Source organism: Photinus pyralis, unplaced genomic scaffold (assembly GCF_008802855.1).
Source record: "Photinus pyralis isolate 1611_PpyrPB1 unplaced genomic scaffold, Ppyr1.3 Ppyr1.4_LG3a, whole genome shotgun sequence".
NCBI classification, from domain to species: Eukaryota; Metazoa; Arthropoda; class Insecta; order Coleoptera; family Lampyridae; genus Photinus; species Photinus pyralis.
The window spans coordinates 18,258,495-18,277,629 of NW_022170509.1; the positions used below are offsets into that span (position 1 = coordinate 18,258,495).

Below are 19,135 nucleotides of genomic sequence, written 5' to 3' on the forward strand. Positions count from 1 at the left end.
GCCCAAAGCTCTACCACTGAGTCACATAGTACACACGTAGTATGTTGGCGAATCGCTGTCTTCTTGGACATTAAAATCGTTTGCCTCCATTTGGGATGTCTCGTTCGGACTCGCCGGAGCTGCCGTCAAAAGGGCGAAGTAGAACTTGTTGTTGCAGGTCTATGGTCTGTGAGTGGCATTGTCTGAACGTTGCGAGCTCAAACCGCCCCGTGGTCAAATTTTCGATCTCCATACTTGCTACTTTGCACACTTGAGATCACTTCAAAATGTAGCACTTCACTGGGACCGGAACCCTTGTGGTATCGCGGCAGAACACTTGCACTAACGCGACACCCATTCGTTGAAAGTTGAGTTGAAAATGTAGCACTTGCTGCGACTGGAACTCTTGTGGTAACGCGACACCTATTCGTTTAAAGGCTTGAAGGACCAAATATAGCGTCATCCGGCTCGAAGGACCAAATGTAGCGTTAGGGTTGTAAATTCTAAGCTTATCCAAGTAAATCTTACACGAGATAAAATTCGGTCGGGGATTATCTAAGATTGTTGACTGACAATGTTTATTGTAAGTATTTACATGCTATTAAATCAAGTGCCGGATTTAGGGTTTCTGTCGCTGTGGGCAAACATTTTTTGCCTCCCTTGACATATCACTATATCACCATTATTACAGCGCAAACGCTCCCTTTGAATAAAAAAAAGTAAGGCATTCATTGGCTATATTTGCAAAGCAATGAATGTACTAACAGATTTTATTTTTGCTTCATTTCATTTACTGATTCATCGTTTACCTAAAAAATTTGAACGCATTTTAATTTTCTGTTTTCCTCCAAATATGCCGCCCTTACAATTTTGCCGCTGTGGGCAATCGCCCATGTTTGCCCCTTATCTAAATACGGCACTGATTAAATCACAGATCTTACTTAGCCTACGTCAATGTTAGTATGCAGGAAATGCTGATACATGCACCTTTCCAACATAAATATGGTAAATTTGAAATGTCTAATGAGTGACTCCCAAACTTTTCTGGGATTTTTCGGTTCCCTATGCATCCCTGTATATTGCGCATATCATAACTATTTACTGTATTCGTAGATACTTACGTTGCGAATATACAATTATAATGTTTTAAGGTACTTTAATATTCGCCTGTAAATAGGTATTAATATATTCAACTTCTTCGTATGTTTCTGCGTTTCCCTTATTTTTCCGGTTTAGAGACCATTACCAATGAATTAGTTCGTAAGTCTACAGTTATGATGCTACCGAAAGCAAACCCGAATTAGATTTTTGTCATCAAAACTGAAATCCATCACACCATAAGTTGGTAAAAAATACGACTTAAAATTAGTCTTTTTTGATCTATATAGTATACTCCTAATGACGCCGAGAATTATAAAATAGATAGAATCAGTTTCTGGTTTTGCAATACAATTTTCTTGTTGAGTTTCTTTACTTTATCTTGCACCAAACAATTCTAACCATCATGGCTAGATCTCATGGTTAAGATCTTCATTTACAAATTGATCGATGTCTGTCTTCTTAGTGCTATTCTGATGAGATTCTTTGTGTCAAAAGAGCCCACTGCTATCTCTTGGACTTTCTTTATTTTCCCAGAGACATTAGTTAAAAGATGAAATTATCCAAGTGATTGACGCTTACAAATAAAAATAACAATACGGACGACGTTGTATTTTTCAATAAACTAATTAATATTATCGCCACAGTCTCTAAAATCTACAACTATAAGTGACCGCAATGGATTTTTTCTATTTTCCGGTGAACGAAATAGGTTTGCTTTGACATCTCTCGGGTTAGTTTGTTATTGTTGTTCTGTAACGATGTGTCTGGAAAATGGGGTTACGATGAAAGCTATTTTATTCAAAGTAATAACGTTCAGGGCATTTTCAATTTTCTAACCTTACGCTTTTGTTTCAGGCCGAAGATCTGATAGATGACTTGTTATCGTTTGAATCGAGTTCGTTAGCTTCAGATGGTTTCAAAACGTCCGATAATTCGTTAACAGCGACTGAAATTAGTATAAAGAATGAACCAAATTTTCTCAGTGACGCCGAAATTCACGCACTCGCAAAGGATCGCCAAAAGAAGGATAATCACAATATGAGTAAGTAACAAATTTTGATTACGTAAGACCGCTTACAAATAGGGCTTTTATATTATATAAAATGAACCACCTTGGCCAAATTCTATGAGAAAATTTTTTTCCCGGTCGATCTCAGACAATTTATTTTTCCGGCCCAAAAATCGACTACTCCCAAAGTTCTCGGGAAAACACTTTTTCTTATTAATTTTGGAGCGTAGAATCCAAAACGATTCGTACCTTTTCGATTAGACCTCTCAATCAAAAGTTATGGACAAAAAACCAATTTGGAAAAAAATTCAAAGGGTGTAACTTTTGATCTAGTAGCCCAATCTTTAAACTGTTTGAAATTATGGATTCTACGGGCCAAATTCTATAAGAAAATTTTTTTTCCGGGTCGATCTAAGACAATTTTTTTTTCGGGCCTCAAAAAAAGGCAGTGTATACACTTCCTTTTTTACCAAAAATCGACTGCACCAAAATTTCTTGGGAAAAGACAGACTTTTTCTTATTAATTTTGGTGCGTAGAATCCAAAACAATTCGTACTTTTTCGATCAGACTTCTCAATCAAAAGTTATAGACTAGAAACCAATTTCGAATAAAAATTTAAAGGGCTGTAACTTTTGAACTAGTAGCCCAATCTTGGAACTGTTTGAAATTATGGGTTGTACAGGCCAAATTCTATAAGAAAATGTTTCCCGGTCGATCTCGGATAATTTTTTGTTCCGGCCTAAAAAGAAGCAACGATAGATAAATCATTTTAAGGGATTGTTACTGGAATGCAATAGTGCGACAATAGCCTAAGCCCTATTGGGCGAAACAAAAACAAAAAAAAAATGTTGCGGTGACAAAACGTTCTCTAAATAACAGCACACCAAGAACAGGTTCACTATGGGGGACGATGAGGTGCTCATGTCATTTAAAAAAAAATTCAATCTCAAATCCAAGCAGCAGAAAGGAGGGTAATCTAATCATCATACAAATCAATCATACAAATGCTTCATTAATGGGATTCAAGGAAGGGGGTGGTTATATAGTTCATTTTGTAAGCGCCACCAAATTTTTTGTCAGATTTTATGTAGTAGCCAAGGAATCATTGGATTATTTCTACCAAAGTAATTCATTTTAAAATACAAAACAATTTCACATAATTTATTATAACTGAAACCACAAGCGTGAAGTTCGCTATTCATCCAATCTTTTTACACAGTTTACAATATTTCGTCATTAAAATTCTAATTGCTAAATATGCATAATAAACGTATTTTTTTGAACTTGGAAAATAACAAAGTTCATTTATAATAACCATTCATAATTATTTCGCCAAACGAATATTTTCGATCGCCTCGTACATAAAACGTGTAGTACGGCAAAATGGGTGTAATAATTTTAATCCACGCTTCTGTAGTTACAAATTAAGGATCGTCCTTGCTGGTGCCGTAGCATACGGCATAATGAAGGTTATTAAAGAAGTGTGTACTTAACGCATTGCGTTTTCCATCAACTTCCGATTGAACGAACCATATTCTTTACTTAAGATACGAGTTTTTTTAAACTATTCGGTAATAACAGCGCGAGTAGCCTCATTATTCAAGGATAAAGTGACTATTACCTTTTTTGTGTGATATGAAAATTAGATATCCATCAGTTCACTTTGAAGTGGATTCGATTTCAAAAATGTTTCTGAACATTGACCTGGTTTTCAAAAAAATCACTGAATGGCTGGCTGCATTATATTTTTAATAATAGGTATAGGTCAGTTACGAAACACATGAACCGGAAATCGGAAATCGTAGATACCAAAGTAGAGAAACGACACCGGCATATCAGGAAAGAAACTTCCGTTGAGGTCCATGAAGTATTCAGTACCAATTGGGCAAAATGGAAAAGTGTACCGGTATAATTATATGCTGTATTTGTTATATCTAATGCCTTTAATATAGTTTGTGCTCTTTCCTTTATCAACATGGTAAAAAGAATTATGGTTGGTACGGCGGTACCCAAGTATATTTTGGAAACATTTGTGTACTTGTGCTAGGATGGAGTGAGCAGGCTAATGGATACGTTCAAATTCAACGTACCTCTTTGGCTTTTTGATACCACATGATTTTGTGCTATTCCTTGGTAAGGGTGAGGGTCACAAATTGTGTACCTTTATACAAGCCATTATATGGTCAATTTTTAAAGTTACTATGGAATTATTAGAAATGCCTCAATGAATTGGGTAAAGATCAGATCGATGCATTTCTACAGTAGAAAGTTTGAGGTGTAGGTTTGAAGAATGAACTTATTTTATCTCGAAGAACGATTTTCATGGATTTTCGTAACGCAAGATCAATTGTGTGCATCATTTTGCTTATAGTAAGTACTTTTGTATTTGGGCGTAGATGAACACTTACGAGGGGTTTGTGTTTACCACAAAATATTCCTACTTTTTCATAAGACGCTATTTAAAGTTAAACAAAAGCACCTGTTTTGATTTCAAACCTTACAAAATTTACATTTTAAAAACGGAATTTTGTTTTGGCGAAATACAACCGTTGCCCCATATTTTGTTAATAATTCCAAATTGTTTGGTCGTATCTGGCGCAACACCTCTCGTAATACGTAATAGTGGATTGCAAAATAGTTGAACATTTATACTGAGAGTTTGTTTTCCATTTTCTTGCAACACCTCTATCTCTATTCACAGGGAAGCTCGACCATGCAGAACTTAGGCACACCAAAGGCCCATTGTGCCTACCCTCTTTGTTTCGCAACTAATTTCAGAGCCGGTTCCTCTCAATAAAGGAATAAGTTGCTTCACTCTCCCTGGTTTCACATAACTGTCGCCAAGGAGCTGATGTCTGTCTCTGATCAAGGTCACAGTGACAGACCACATGCTCAGTAGTGTCATCTGCCACAGAACCTGAACATGGGCCCTCCTACAATCCTAATGTTGTGCAAGTGATAGTTGACCATCCAGTGTCCCGTGAGAACACTGGTGATTTTCCTAATCCGGTTCTATTCAGTTTTAGAAGCTTAGAAGACCCAGATTTGCCAAGGGGCCCTGTTAAAAAGGCAGTGGACTGTCTTGAATCCGGTTGCTTGTTGACACCGAGTTTGAAATTGACTTTAATCCTGGCCCTGACAACAGAGGGAGCAATTCGTAGGGTAGGCTCGGACCCTGACCCCACCACTGCTTTCACGAGCCAGCTCGGCCTATTTCCTCCTATTCCGCAGTGCGTTGGCACCCTTTTTACTTATTCTCAATCTGCCCTTTCCAGGTCAAGCGGGAGTCTATGATGACTCCCAAATATTTCCTGCCCTGGTCAGAACCATTTGACGTCCCCGGAGAATGAGTCTATCAAATGTCCGCCCTCCTTCTATTCCTAAATGCAACAACCTCGGTCTTTTGCGGGTTAACGAAGAGGCCATGGTTACTGCACCACCTATCCACCTGTTCAAGATCCGCCTGATAAGCTCTTTAGTACCAGGTATCACAGCAGTGGAGGCAACACGCCACCCTGCGGTCATCCTCTATTAACCAATGAGCTCATCTCCGTCGTCCCGATTGATGATATAATGACTGCTTCCGAGCATGGCGCGGATTCATCCTGCGATTGACCCTCCCCCTCCAGTGCCAAAGCTTTCAGTAGCTTCATTCACTAATTAAATCCAACGTACTGTTGTTAAACGCACCCCCTATATTTAAAATCGCTCCCAAAGCTCCCCCCTTCCGCAGACATTCCCTTCTTCGGCCTGCACACGAGGTTATGAAAAGCAGTCTCCATGGACATACCTGCACGTTGGAATGGATGTAGTGGTTTAAACACCAGCATCCCATTCCTTATGTACAGGTAGAAATAATGATAGGCTGATGGGCCTATCCTTTGCCTTGTCATATTTGGCACGACCCGGCTTATGTAGGTACAGCACTGTTGTATTTCTCCATGTTTCTGAGATATACCCTAAAACCAGGGAGGCTCTAAAGAGGTGGAAGAGCAGCGGCTCCAGGCCCTTCTGCAAATAGCAAGGACCGTCCGGTCCTGCACTCTTAATTGGACCGAACGTTATATACAACTCTACGTTGGCGTTGCGTTTCCTCAAAGCCACCGCATAAACGGCCATCTAGCTCAGGGTTGGAAAATAAAATATAAGCTTGAGATCTGTCACAGCGGTGGTTTGTTCTGGGCATTTGATCTTCGTCCTTCGTCGCATCTTACTAATGATTGAGCACCGCTCAATTTCTAGTAGTAATAACAATAAAAATCAATTTGGAAACCACGCGAAACATTGGTTTATTCTTAAAGAGCACACAAAATACAAAATACTCTCCCAAATATACCCAAAATTATAACTTTCGTTACTCACAAATCTTCATTATACAATTGAAACCCCCTGTTTAACAACAGAAGAAAGACAAAACGCATTTATATCCTCGCCATGGAACTTAAATAGGATAGGATAATTAGGGCGGAAACAGCACCATATTTTCCGATACCGGCATAACAAAGCAGATGCGTATCACTCGGAAAAAAATTGCACAAAATTAGCACAAACTTCTGTAGTACAAGAAAAACAAGGCAGATGAAGTCCCAGCGTTCACGTGAAGTACAAAATTATTGATATGATGAGTCGTTTTTTCGGCGTTCGTTGGGATAGAGCTGAAAATTCTACCCAACATATTTTTACGCCCCTCTGGATGTTATAATAAATTTAACCCACACAGACAAATGATATTACTGAACTTGAAATTCTACTTCACAATTAATAAGAAAAAATTACCATTATATTTGATTTGGGTTCACTATCATTCATAAAAAATACACAAATTTGTTCACAGGATCGATCGCTTCAGGAATATTAAAATGACTGAGCGTAAATCTTTAAACAAAATCTCCAAAACGATCGACTCCTATGGTTACACAATGCAAAAAAAATTGTGCTTCAGATTTATTAGTTATTCACTGCAGTATGGGAATGTCAAAAATTACCCTTATAACTTAGGGTTTTAACAGCCAACCAAAGCACGAATTATTTGTATTTAACTTTTTACTGGTTGCCACTTCATTCAAAATCTTATTAGCATCTCGTATAAAGAAAATAATGCACAAATTTGATTGATAAACTGTTTTTTAACGTAAGTAGCCACTCCAAATGTAGCGCAATTAAACCTTCCGTAATTTAACCACCACGCTTTCGTAGTGACAATTTATTTTTACGCCAATTCGCCACTCCAATTACGAAAATATAAATTATTATATTCTGGATATTTTTGCAGTATTGTTTTTGTAATTGTTATTAAGAATGCAAAGGAATTGTATGTCGAATCCTCCCGTATCTCAAAAATTTACATTTGACGTCTTCCTTGATCCCCGCTGCGTTCGGGAAACAGAATACAGTTGTCATTTTAAAATAAAGTAAATAAACAAAATTGTACCTAATTGAAGATGTTCTATGCTCTTTCACAGTTAAATTAACTGGGGTAAAGGTATGGCACTATGGGAGTATGACCTGACATAGACCCACAATTACCAAATTGGAAATAAACATTGAAAGTCTGTTCCCAATTTTTGCTATAGGTAATTTTCTGTATTACGTTGATACCCTTTTTGTTAAAGATCTCATAACTTCAGAGGGGATCATCCTCTATTGTACGTTCTGAAGTGAACGCGTATGATGAAGAGAAGGAAAACATTGAACCTCCGAATTATGACGCCTTTTTCGTAGTTTAGAAACATTTTCTTGAATTCGAGGAGATAGTTACTTCAGGAGAAAATTAGTACTTATTTCTTGGCCAGAATAGTTGATCCTTTTTGTCCTATCAGTGCACAAACGTAAAATGCGCTATTAAGTAATGACAGAATTTTTCAGTTTTTCCTAAAGAAATCCAATTGGGTACTTTTATGGTCCATATTGAAAAATAAATTCAAAAAAGATAAATTGTCTCGATTAAGAATAACTGGCACCACAATTAAGAAATAATCAATTCAAAAACGTCTTATTTTATGGGCTTAGGAATTAACTTGCAAAAATCAACTTTTATTATTATTTTATTGCCATGTTTCATAAAATATGTCGAGAGTCGATTAGATAAGGCAATGATAGTACCTCCTTCAGTACAAAGAGTGATTACAAATTGCGATTCTTGGAAATGTCTCTCGCTTAGATAATCGCTATTCTAATCAGATTATATACTTAGTTTCCACTTATAAGCTTTTAGGGACATAACAAGCTTCCTAAAATTTGGTGCTTTGATTTTATTTATCAATTTTTGTTCATTGCAATGCAAGACCAATTTATAACTCCTCAACTTTGAACCCAAGTGTGGCCTTTTGGTGGTGGTGGTGGTGTAAAAGAGTATATGGTTAAGTATGCATAAATCAAAGTCTAAAATTTGAATTGGATCTTGTTTGAAACTTGAAAGCTCAACGGGCTAAACGTAAAATTTGTGTACGGGATCACAGCAATCTTGAAATAAACATGATTTTTCCAAAAATAATAGAAATAACGTGTTTTATTTACATATTAAGATTACAACAGCTTACAAAACAGAGCAAGGTAAATAAAGTAAACGTTAGAGTGAACAAGTAATCTTCCACTTGAAAACCTATTTTTTTACTTAACTCAATCCCAGTCCTCAATAGCACCGTTTTCTAGTACTAAAAGTAGCGCACTAGTTTTTTTTTCGATAATCTGTTTTGTTTTTGTCAAGCTGAAGTCTAGCATAAACCCCTTTCCTCTGAGACCAAAGGAAATTTGAAGAAAGTAGGCCGGTTTTGTTATTCATTCTTAATTAACGATGATTGTGAACCAAATTTTTCTGAACTTGACAATTTTGTTACAGATATTACTCAATCGCCTTAGTGCTTCTAATTTTACGCGTGGTTGCCAGGAAAATTACCCACGTTGTATTATGAAGTGAATATTCATCAATGTCACTATCATTAATGTTAAAATATTGCTCATTATTCCAAGCGTGAGAAGCGCGATGGGGGTTTTCGGAGTCTATCAAAATTTTTAAGTGTCGAAAATTATTAAGCATTATCAATTTTTAATAAAATTACTACTAATAGCCGAGGCTATCAGAATTTATCTAAAAAATTGTTTGAGAATTCTCAAAATTATCTAAATCTGTCCCGCTTCTCCCTTGGAATAAATAAATTGTCCTTTGAGTTTTCTTTGCTTAGGAGTTTTTTGAGACGCTAAATGTAAGTTCTCAAAATGTGTAGCGTTGCGTGTTATTTTTCAATATAATTGTTGATTGTCGATTTGTAGTAACAATATCATTCCTAAGGATGCGCCATATTTCACAGACCCTAGAATTTCCCGAGATTTCGCAAAAGTTGCTAAAGAGAATCCTCGAAGATTTCCAGAGATTTGTAACAATTTATTAAGATTTGTAACAATTTATTAAGATTTGTCGATTTGCAGTACAAATCATAAACGTTTCCTCTTTTCTCTTGAGGCAGTGGCGAATCCTTGGGCAAATGTTAGTACAGTGTTGGTTGGGTATCTTATTCCAGTACCCCCATGTTGCACGGGGATACAGGGATTCTCCCCCGTACAAATTTTGAAAATATAACCACGAAAAACGGTATTTTATGCAATTACCAGTAAATTTACCAAGTGTTTGTTGTAGCTATTAGTCCCTTAACACTTTGTCAATGACACTTCCTCTATGACTTGACGACACTGTGGTTTTAACCGGTAAGACGCCACCCAACCGAAGAAGGTGCAGCGAATTGCATATTCTTGAAAACAAAAAGCTTTTGTCAGTGCAAATCGCGCAGAGCCTTTAAGGCCCTATACGAGCTTTGGGCCTTATATTTTTATTTTATTTTTGGCCTTTATTTTTAAGTTGACGGGTTTTCAGCCAAGGCTGCTCTACCAACCCAATCCACTATACATTTACAAATATCCATGCCCGAACCCGGATTCGAACCAGAGACTTTCAGTAACGCAGTCGAGCTTCCACTCCTCTGCACCACACGAACCATCAGTTCCAAAAGTAAGTCTTCTAAAAGCGATACCTTTACGAATATTTAACGAGTCTCTGTAATTCTCCAAAAAAGAGTTCTCCAGAAACTCAATTGGCCTTCCCGAGACGTTCAGAGCCTTTAAGTTCTTTAAAGCAATTTATAAGAGCTTTCAAAAATCTGTGTCTTCTAAATGCTGCTATACTTGAAAGGTTTTTAAGACCTTTTAATGATCGTTAATACGGTTTAAGAGATGTAGCTTAAAGAGGCTTTAAAAGTCTTTAAGATTTTAGAGAGTCGCAGACAGTTTCCAAGAGTCTTCCAAAAGCTTTTAAGTTCTTAAAATTATCTCCCCTCAAGTAGTTTTTAACAATCGAGCTTGTAAGCGCTTTTTGATAAGTTTTAAAAGTCTTAAAGTGCTTTTAATGCTATTATTAATGTTTAAGAATATGCAAGAGGCTTTGAGAACAATGTAACAGATGATCTTTTTGGGACCTTAAGGATCTCGATGAGTTTTCAAGTTACTAAAGAGCCTTGTAAATGCCTTTAAGACTGTAATACTTATCAAGGGTGTTTAAGAGTTGAGCTTTTAAGAAGTTTCGTGACACTCTCTAAGATGATTTAACAGTCAACAGTCTCAAAACGTCTCTGTTGGCCTCTGGGAGGCTTTTAAATTATTTCAGAGTCTAAAGCCAGACTTTCGAGAGGTTTTACTTAGTTTTGAAGAGCTTTTTTAAAGGTCTTTCGGCTTGCTGAGGGGTATTTTTGGTTTGGGTCAATTTTGGTTTACTGCTTCGATGTTTTTGAAATTCAAACACGATGTTTCTTTTGGTAGTTTATCGAATTTACATTTAGTGACTCGGGGACCGCCTCTGATGTGTTTCTCCGTAATCCGACATGAAAATTTGACACATATTTACGTAGGAATAATTTCTTAAAATATGCAATTGAGTTTTAAGCACATCCTTTTGATACTTAACGAAAGCACAATTTTATTAAAATTAATGGCCTTTTTAATTAGTTGCATTTCCATTAAGTAACCTACTTCACCCGATCATCAATGAATAAAAATGTGTGTAGCCGTTTTATCAAAACTAACTTGGGTACCTACATAACAATTTGTATTAAAAAAAACTAATTGGGTATTATTCAATAAACAAGATTAGAAGTTATACATACATACCTACTAATATTTTTCGACAATCAAGTGGTAAAACTCTATGAAGGGTATCTATACTGGCGTATCCCTTCACTAGACGGTACCCTTACAATTCTGAGCACGTGCACCGTCCAATTGGCGTGTTTAACTTATAGTTCTTATGGCTTAAAACTTAGAGTAACAACAATATAGAACGTAATTACAGTTATAGGTGACCTTCAAAACATTTACTCAAATTAGTGTGTACAAAAACGTAGGTAATTTATGGTCAGATGGCTTAGCTTTTCTTGCCCTGTAAGAGATATCTGGAGGGCAATTAAGCAGAACTTTCTGTAAAGTACCTACTCAACGGTAGGTCGCAAAGCAATGTTTTCAGAAAAATTGTTTGGCTTCGTCCAGACTTTCCCCTTTTCCTTTGTGACACTCCGTTCTTTAGATATTCGCAAATTGTCAATCAATTTTTATAGGTATACTTCCACTTTAGAGAATTTCTTAATCTACCCATCTCATATGTTGTCGAGCGCCTTTTCGTCCATAATTTCTGTTTTTATGACTCATTATCATTGTCAGTCTTTCTTTGATAATGAAAAAGGTTTTTCCTTATAGATAAGGTAGTACTTAATGTAGTTTCTCTCCGAGGCATTTCTTATTGGGTCACAGCTTCGAGGCGTTTTCTGAATTTTCCGAATTATGTTTCTGCATTTTGGTCAATTTAGAAAGGGCGCCCAAAGCTATAATTTGTTTAATAAAAGAGTAATTTAGCTAATTTGTTTCCCTCATTAAGGGCTTGACCTAGCTATGTATTTGAGAACGATTTTTCCAAAATTCCTACTCCACAAAATCCGAGAAATTCATTCTTGAACGTACATATAGCCATAATATAACACACTGTATTATACTATGATGTAACAAATCCAAACTTGCGGTTTTTGAGACTTTCAGGGATATAGTTTCAAAGAAAAATGTTTATTTCATTAATTCCACTGACGTTCAATTTTTTAATACTTACCTAGCAATCTGTCGGTTCATTTTGATTTAAAATCGTTCTATAGTTAACACGAAGTATATTCTTTAGGTGGCGATTTGGTAGCATTTGTAAATAAGGGTTTGTGTAATTAGTAAATAAGCAAACTTTGGAACGCTATAGACATGCCATTAATCGACTTAAAGAACTCCTTCATCTAGTTTTCCTAGCAAATAGTCTTTTAAAATATAGGTATAAAAATATTAATAGAGGTTATACAGGGTGGCTTACTTGTCGTGCACAGCATTAAGATCTCCGAATCCTTTAAGACTTACAATGGAAACAAATCTGTTTACTCCATGTTTGTTTTTAGCAAACAATGGATTTTCCAAATGAATTTACACAATGCACAACCAAAACCATAAAATTTCGTAGGGGAAAAAATTTAGTCTAATTTCTGCGAAAATTATTCCTGAAGAATTCCGACAGAAAGATGGCTGTTTGAAACCAGCATTTTTAAAATGTCCTCAGTATTAATTTTTCGCCAATAAATTAAATGTTTAGGTGAACACCTGTCAAAAATTGTGGCCAAAATCATAAAAAATGATTCTCTACTGCTGTTCGTCTGTCCCTTAGTCCGAGCTTCCCCAACACAGGTCCTAGAGGCTTTAGAACTACATTGGTCCAAAAAAGGATCGTTTTGAACTTAGGTGAAAGGTCGTCAAAGGTCAAACATTTGTAAGATCCTTCGACACTCCATTGTATCGGTTTGCATCATTCAACCTGATTTAAGCGTGCTAATAACACAGTTTACCTTGCGTATGTAATCAATTACATGAAACAATTCTCATGGCCGTTGTCATAATTTTACAAATACCGGACTGCAGCTTCCGATATACCTACTAATAATGTGGTTTTTTTTCAGTTGAACGTCGACGAAGGTTTAACATAAATGACAGAATAAAAGAGCTGGGTAGTTTACTTCCGAAAACAAATGACCCTTATTTTGAAATCGTACGAGACGTTAGGCCCAACAAAGGAACGATCCTTAAATCTTCCGTAGAATACATCAAATGTTTAAAAAATGAAGTTCAAAGATTAAAACAAAATGAAGCGAAACAGAAACAAATCGAACATGTAAATAGAAGACTACAACTCCGAATACAGGTACGCTTGGTGTTTTTTGAATTCGCGAATGTTTTAGTAACGTTCATGTGCTTTAGGAATTAGAAAGACAAGCCAAAACTCATGGACTCCCGGTTTCGGATTTCAGCTGGCAAACATTATCTCCTAACCCATACAGTGTATATGGAAAAAATCAAAATCAACCTATTACTGCCAATATAATGCCATCACTACTTTTACCTGAAAGAAGAAAGGTGCGTTGAATTAATTCTCATAACTGAAAATGTAGATGTGTGGATGAGTGTATGTTCTGTTCTTTCATATATTTTTCAAAATCTGTAAGTGGTTGTGAACTGGGTAAATGTATAGTAGACCTTTTTCCACAAAATGTTGTATGGTATGCCTTCTGCAGATGCCAGATGTTATAACGGATGCCGCATTGAGTATCTCAGCGATGGAAGAATTGATGGATGACGAAGAACCAGTAAACAGAGTCAATGGAGATCCGATGCTTTCATCACCTCACGCACTGACCGCTGACCCTTTATTATCTTCACCTGCCCATCCCAGTTCTGTGATAGATCCTATGTTGTGCGACCCTCGATTACCATCTCCCATCAGTCACATGGATCCCGTAGACGGTGACACGTTGGATATGGACATGATAGCATGATATAATACCTAGTCCCTCTCATCCTTACCTTCAGAACTGGTATTATAGAATTATGAAAATTTGTTGATATTCACAAAGTGGCATCATATTTCAGCGTTACTATCTACACAATTACTATTAACTGCCCAATTCATCATATGTGCTAATGTGTACGATACTGGCCACTTCTTCATTTCTCGCAATACACTAGATATTTTTATCGCAACGTCCCGTACCATTAAATGAAATGTCCTCGTATATTTATGACAATAATAATTAATGTCTGAGGCGTAATTGTTCGGGTAGTAATCGTTACAATCGAACATGGAAGTCTTTCTTGTCCAAATTTGGATAAACTAACAAAGAGACCAACAAAGTAGACTGATATGCAACAAAAATTTGTATAACAAATTTTAAATTAAAAAAGAAAGCTTTATACGTATTAGTATTTTTTTATTATTATTTTTGATCAAAAATTCCGAATCCGGAACACGCAAATGATCCGGGTTTGGCGATGACAATTTCATTCATTATGCCTTCAGTAGACGGATTAGTGTTCGAAATGTTATTGTCATGTTTACGAGATTATATTATTACCTATATTAGTAAGTTTTTGTTTGTTTGTTATGCAATTAGTGCAATGTATTTAGCCAAACTAGTGTGTATTACATATGATTGGACATTAGTTTGTGTAACCGTCAGTTAGTGTTAGCGAAATGGTTTTCATTCTGATTTTATTTAATGCATCGTTCGTGTATAGGTACTACAGGGTGTCTCGTCAAAGATTCATGCTTATGACTATAGCGCCATCAGTATTTTTTAATTTAGAATATATGGTGGGTATGGAAAAGAAAAAAGGAAACCAATTTCCTGACGATATTGCCTAGATATTAATTTTACGAACTTATAGCAATTTTGGAAATTGTTCCAACTTGATTTATAGATAAGTTATTTTGGAACTTAAAAGTTTATACCTCGGCGTGCCGCTTGTTTTATACAGATAGAAAATGTGCATAATAATTGGCCTAAGGTTCTGCCATCAATCACAAATTAATATTGTAATGGCTACATACTCCGTTCTGTATGTACTGTCCAGCCTTAATTTATAATTAAAAATTATACACAACTGAACAAATTGACAAGAGAACTGATCCTGTAGGGGTAACTAATCTTAAATAGACACGCTGTATACGCTCTAGCAACCAGATTATGTAAACCATTTCGCTTGACCTAGATGTGTAGATTACAAGGTTTTAAAATATTGTTTATATTTTATTCCAACTTGTATCTATTATTTTTTAACTTCTAGAAAAGCCTCAGCGGCATTTTGTATAGATCTACTATATTTTTGTAAAGCTACATCAAAATTTTGTCTCAACACCAGCAATAGACAGATGGCAGTTACTCTCAATGCCAAATCTTAATACCACTTCATTTAGTACCTGCGGTCTAACGTAAAATTGAAAATGAATGACACCATATATAGTTGAAATTTGTTATTAAAGTGAACTTTTTTTAGTATTCCGGTTAGTATTAACATTGTGATAACAGATTTCAAAAAATGATCATCTGAAACCTACTTATAAACAAGTTACCTGTGTTACCAAGAATTATCTATATACTATTTAAGCCAAGATCACAGAGTAAAAATCATGAAAAAGTTTTTCATGTTATTCCGTGATTTCATGTTTTCTAGTAGATTTTGTTTCTTATGGTGCTTAATGAATGAAACGACTTTGTTATATCAGTGCCAGATTGTTAATGTTACAGGGTACAATATCACAAAAATTGTTTCAAAATGGAATCTAAGTGAAATTAGTCAAAATATCAATTTTTAACTGGTATTTTACATAAAAGATTTGTGATTTTAAAGATTAAGGATATGTTACGGATATGCCTATTAAATACATAAATAGAAATATCCTTACTCTTGATTAAGTATATGTACATAAATAAATATATATTTAACTGTTTTTCTTATTTGTTATTGGCACAAATTAAACGGGCACTCAATAATTGTTCTGGTAGTAGTTGGCTGTGGTTTTCTCATTCGAGCGTGAACTTAAGGCTGTTGATATGTTCGTATGGTTTGATGTCAATGTCATCAAAAAACAAAAACGCATATTAATTTTGAAAAAATCCAATTTTAAATTGTAAAAATGCACAAAAAAGTATGCAGCAAGAGGGAGATTCACCGCTGTTATGTAATCTGTCTATAATGATTATTGAACCCCGCTAATTCAAAATTTCAACGATCAGGATCAGATAGTGTCAAGGAAATTAGTAAGTAATTACTACGGCTCTCTACAGAACTAAAGACCGGCCAAAGTCAGTATTCTCCTTTTCGTTTAAATAAATATAAACATTTTGCTCGTTTTACATTTACACATTTCATCAAAGAAGAAATACTGTGGGGAGAGACAATTATACAAACGCACTTATTTAGTAGACAATTATTTAGTCGCGCTATTTAGTGGCGCTTCTAAACTTTCACACGTACTCAACTAGCCAGACCCCCATCCGGAAACTATTCGTCCAAAAATGATAATCGAGATAAAAATGCACACTATGTAAACCCCAGTACAGTTCGAATAGAAGTCTGTCGTTTTTACACTATAACATTTCATTTTAATTGAATTTCCCTCTTATGTGTGGTCCAAAAATTCTTTATATTGGTGTTTTTGTGTGTTATTAAAGGCGTTTCTTTCTTAAACTTCCTACATTTAAACAGGTCTTGGTTTCTTTTATAAAAAAAGAAGAAATACTGATTCATCTCCAAAGTTGGCATACTACACTAAAACGTTTCCCTGTTCTCACACCGAGCAAATGACTACTAAAGGACTTGTATTCTCTATGAATATCCTGTACGCCTCCGATTTGTAGGATGCTTGTTAAGGGAATCCTGAGGATAAAAAAAAAGAGACTAAAGCCCGCCTCTCTGCCAGCGTTCTTTGCAAATACTGGCAGTTGTTAATCCTTTCTCTTAATATAGAAGCATTGCGGTAAGAAATTCGCCACAAAAACACTTCCAAATCCAGAAAGAGTGTATTCCCCCACTGTATGTTCAAATTCTACAGCTCATACCGTACCTAACAATATTTTAAATGCGAAATATAGTGAATCTGCACAAAGGTTCACTCAAGCCATCATTAACTTTTGCATTGCATCTTTTTATACCTCTCATTGAAAAGAGCAAACCAATTTTGTCGGCAACACCCATTATCAATTAGTCATTTGTGTGTATCTAAGCAACCATAATTAAATGTCGCTGATTGTCAATGTCAGATATTTTTGAAAGCGGCGTACGAAACTCAGTTTGTAAACGAATAACTGGTGAAAGTAAGTAGAAATTATATCCGAAATACTAATATTTACGCATTTCAATTGTTTTAGCTTATCGCTGATCTTAAAAATCGAGATTTAACAGAAAATTGGAGCCCCTAATTGGATATGCGTTGCCCATCAGTAGGGGATGTTGTGGCAGTAGTTTGCATGGGTACTATCTTTGTCCTTTTAGGACTCTATGGCTATTACGTAATGGTACCCGTTCTTAAATACCTGCCTCTATATGTTGTTTCTGTTATTAAAATAACTCACGATATATTTTCAAAGGAACCGTTGAGAACTTTCGACTCAATGCTGTTGCCATATATGTTCCATCCAAAGGTAAATGAAAAAACCTATGCCACAAAGAACCTACTTTCCTGCCCAAAGAAAGGTAAATATGTTCAGCTTGTGGTAGTGATTCCATCGGCACCATATCGCGAAAGTGCTCGCATGTCCATAAGACAGACATGGGGACGCTTTGGAATTAGAAAAGATATATCGATATTTTTCTTAATTGGCAAAACGTATACTAAAAAAACTGAGAAAAACGTCGATAAGGAATCGCGCCTATATAAAGACATTTTGATGGGAAATTTTCACGACAAATATGAAAACTTGCCCCTTAAAAGTGTAACTATGTTAAGATGGGTAAGGGATCACTGTCCGTCAGCCAAATATCTACTGAAAAGCGATGACGATGTGTTTGTTAATATACCACGTTTGCTTAAATTTATAAAAAAATTAAACCCAAAGAAACGGGCCATTTATGGTCGTATACACAAAAACGCCAAACCCGTTCGCAATCCTAAAGGAAAGCATTACTTACCCTATAAGGAATACAAAGACAAATTATTACCGGACTTTGCCAACGGACCGGCTTACCTGATACCTGTCTCTGTGGTAGATGAATTATATCAAGCTACGTTGTACCACCAAATAATTAGACTGGAAGATGTGTTCTTGACTGGCATAGTAGCCAGTAATCTAGGCATTGAAAGAATTAACAATTACGAATTTCGATCTGAGATTACCAAGTTATGGTGCCTTCTTCAAAGATCTATTGCGATTCACAAGGTTCCTGAACTCAAGCTATATGAATATTGGGAAGACACTTTTTATGCCAAAAAAATGTGCGACAGATTCAACTAAATTTCTTTACTTACTCACTAATGTATTCTGTATTATTATTAAAAATAGTTGTAATTGTAAACTACAGTAACAATTCCAATAAAGCTTTATTTTCGTACTGATTTGATTTTCATAGACTTTTTAGCGCATTTTTGCAAAAAATTTTTTTTGTAAAAAGTAGCTTTTAATCTCACTTTGGCTGGCTGGCTGGCTGGCTGGCTGGCTGGCAGCAAATGTGGGCGCGTAGAAGAACTCTTGTAGAAAGGCAACGGGTGTACGTGTATCTACAGGGCCGTGAAATTTGTCAACCTTAGGGACATGGCTACATGATGTGGGGTTGGCGACATCTGGGCGTCATCCTCGAGCGTAGTATACTAACGTGAAGGTTTTTCAGTTTTTTCCTATCTTCTACTACAGTTTTGGTCCGATTCTTTTGAAATTGGTGTCGTCGGAAAGATGTTGTAAACGCGCACAACTCCTGCGTGGCGGAATTTTGTTTTTTGTCATAGGGGCGAAATTAACGACCTTTTGCGAGGCGGCGCGCGCGTCTTCGAGAAGTAGTCAGGCGCCTTTTACCTTCCGTTGCGAACTCACGCGGTTTAACGTTTCGTGAATCTCGAATCGCTGTCTCTCTTTCTCGTGTCGCCAATAGAAGTGAATTGCGAGTGAACGGGACGTCGGAAGTGGGTACCGTAAAAGAGAATGTGGTAGCCCGCGACA

The 19,135-nt window shown here is 36.1% G+C and overlaps 2 protein-coding genes across 3 annotated transcripts in view; both read left to right on the forward strand.

Annotated features, from left to right (window-relative positions):
* Positions 1-15,590, forward strand: part of LOC116166123 (transcription factor EC) — a 54,355-nt gene extending 38,765 nt beyond the window's left edge. For both annotated transcript variants that reach the window (XM_031480963.1, XM_031480962.1), the window contains exons 4-7: positions 1,936-2,122; positions 13,109-13,350; positions 13,407-13,562; positions 13,721-15,590. In XM_031480963.1, the coding sequence (XP_031336823.1) occupies positions 1,936-2,122; positions 13,109-13,350; positions 13,407-13,562; positions 13,721-13,981 (846 nt within the window). In that variant the 3' untranslated portion in view covers positions 13,982-15,590. The remainder of the gene's footprint in view (positions 1-1,935; positions 2,123-13,108; positions 13,351-13,406; positions 13,563-13,720) is intronic.
* Positions 15,591-15,728: 138 nt separating this feature from the next.
* LOC116166125 (beta-1,3-galactosyltransferase 1-like) lies at positions 15,729-18,444 on the forward strand. Its single transcript, XM_031480965.1, has 2 exons — positions 15,729-17,299; positions 17,354-18,444. The coding sequence occupies exon 2, from the start codon at positions 17,411-17,413 to the stop codon at positions 18,434-18,436; it is 1,026 nt and encodes a 341-aa protein (XP_031336825.1). The 5' UTR covers positions 15,729-17,299; positions 17,354-17,410; the 3' UTR covers positions 18,437-18,444.
* Positions 18,445-19,135: the final 691 nt, after the last annotated feature.

Bases quoted from the DNA above. Each gene is read 5' to 3' on its own strand.
- LOC116166125 (XM_031480965.1), top strand. From the start codon at position 17,411: ATGCGTTGCCCATCAGTAGGGGATGTTGTGGCAGTAGTTTGCATGGGT.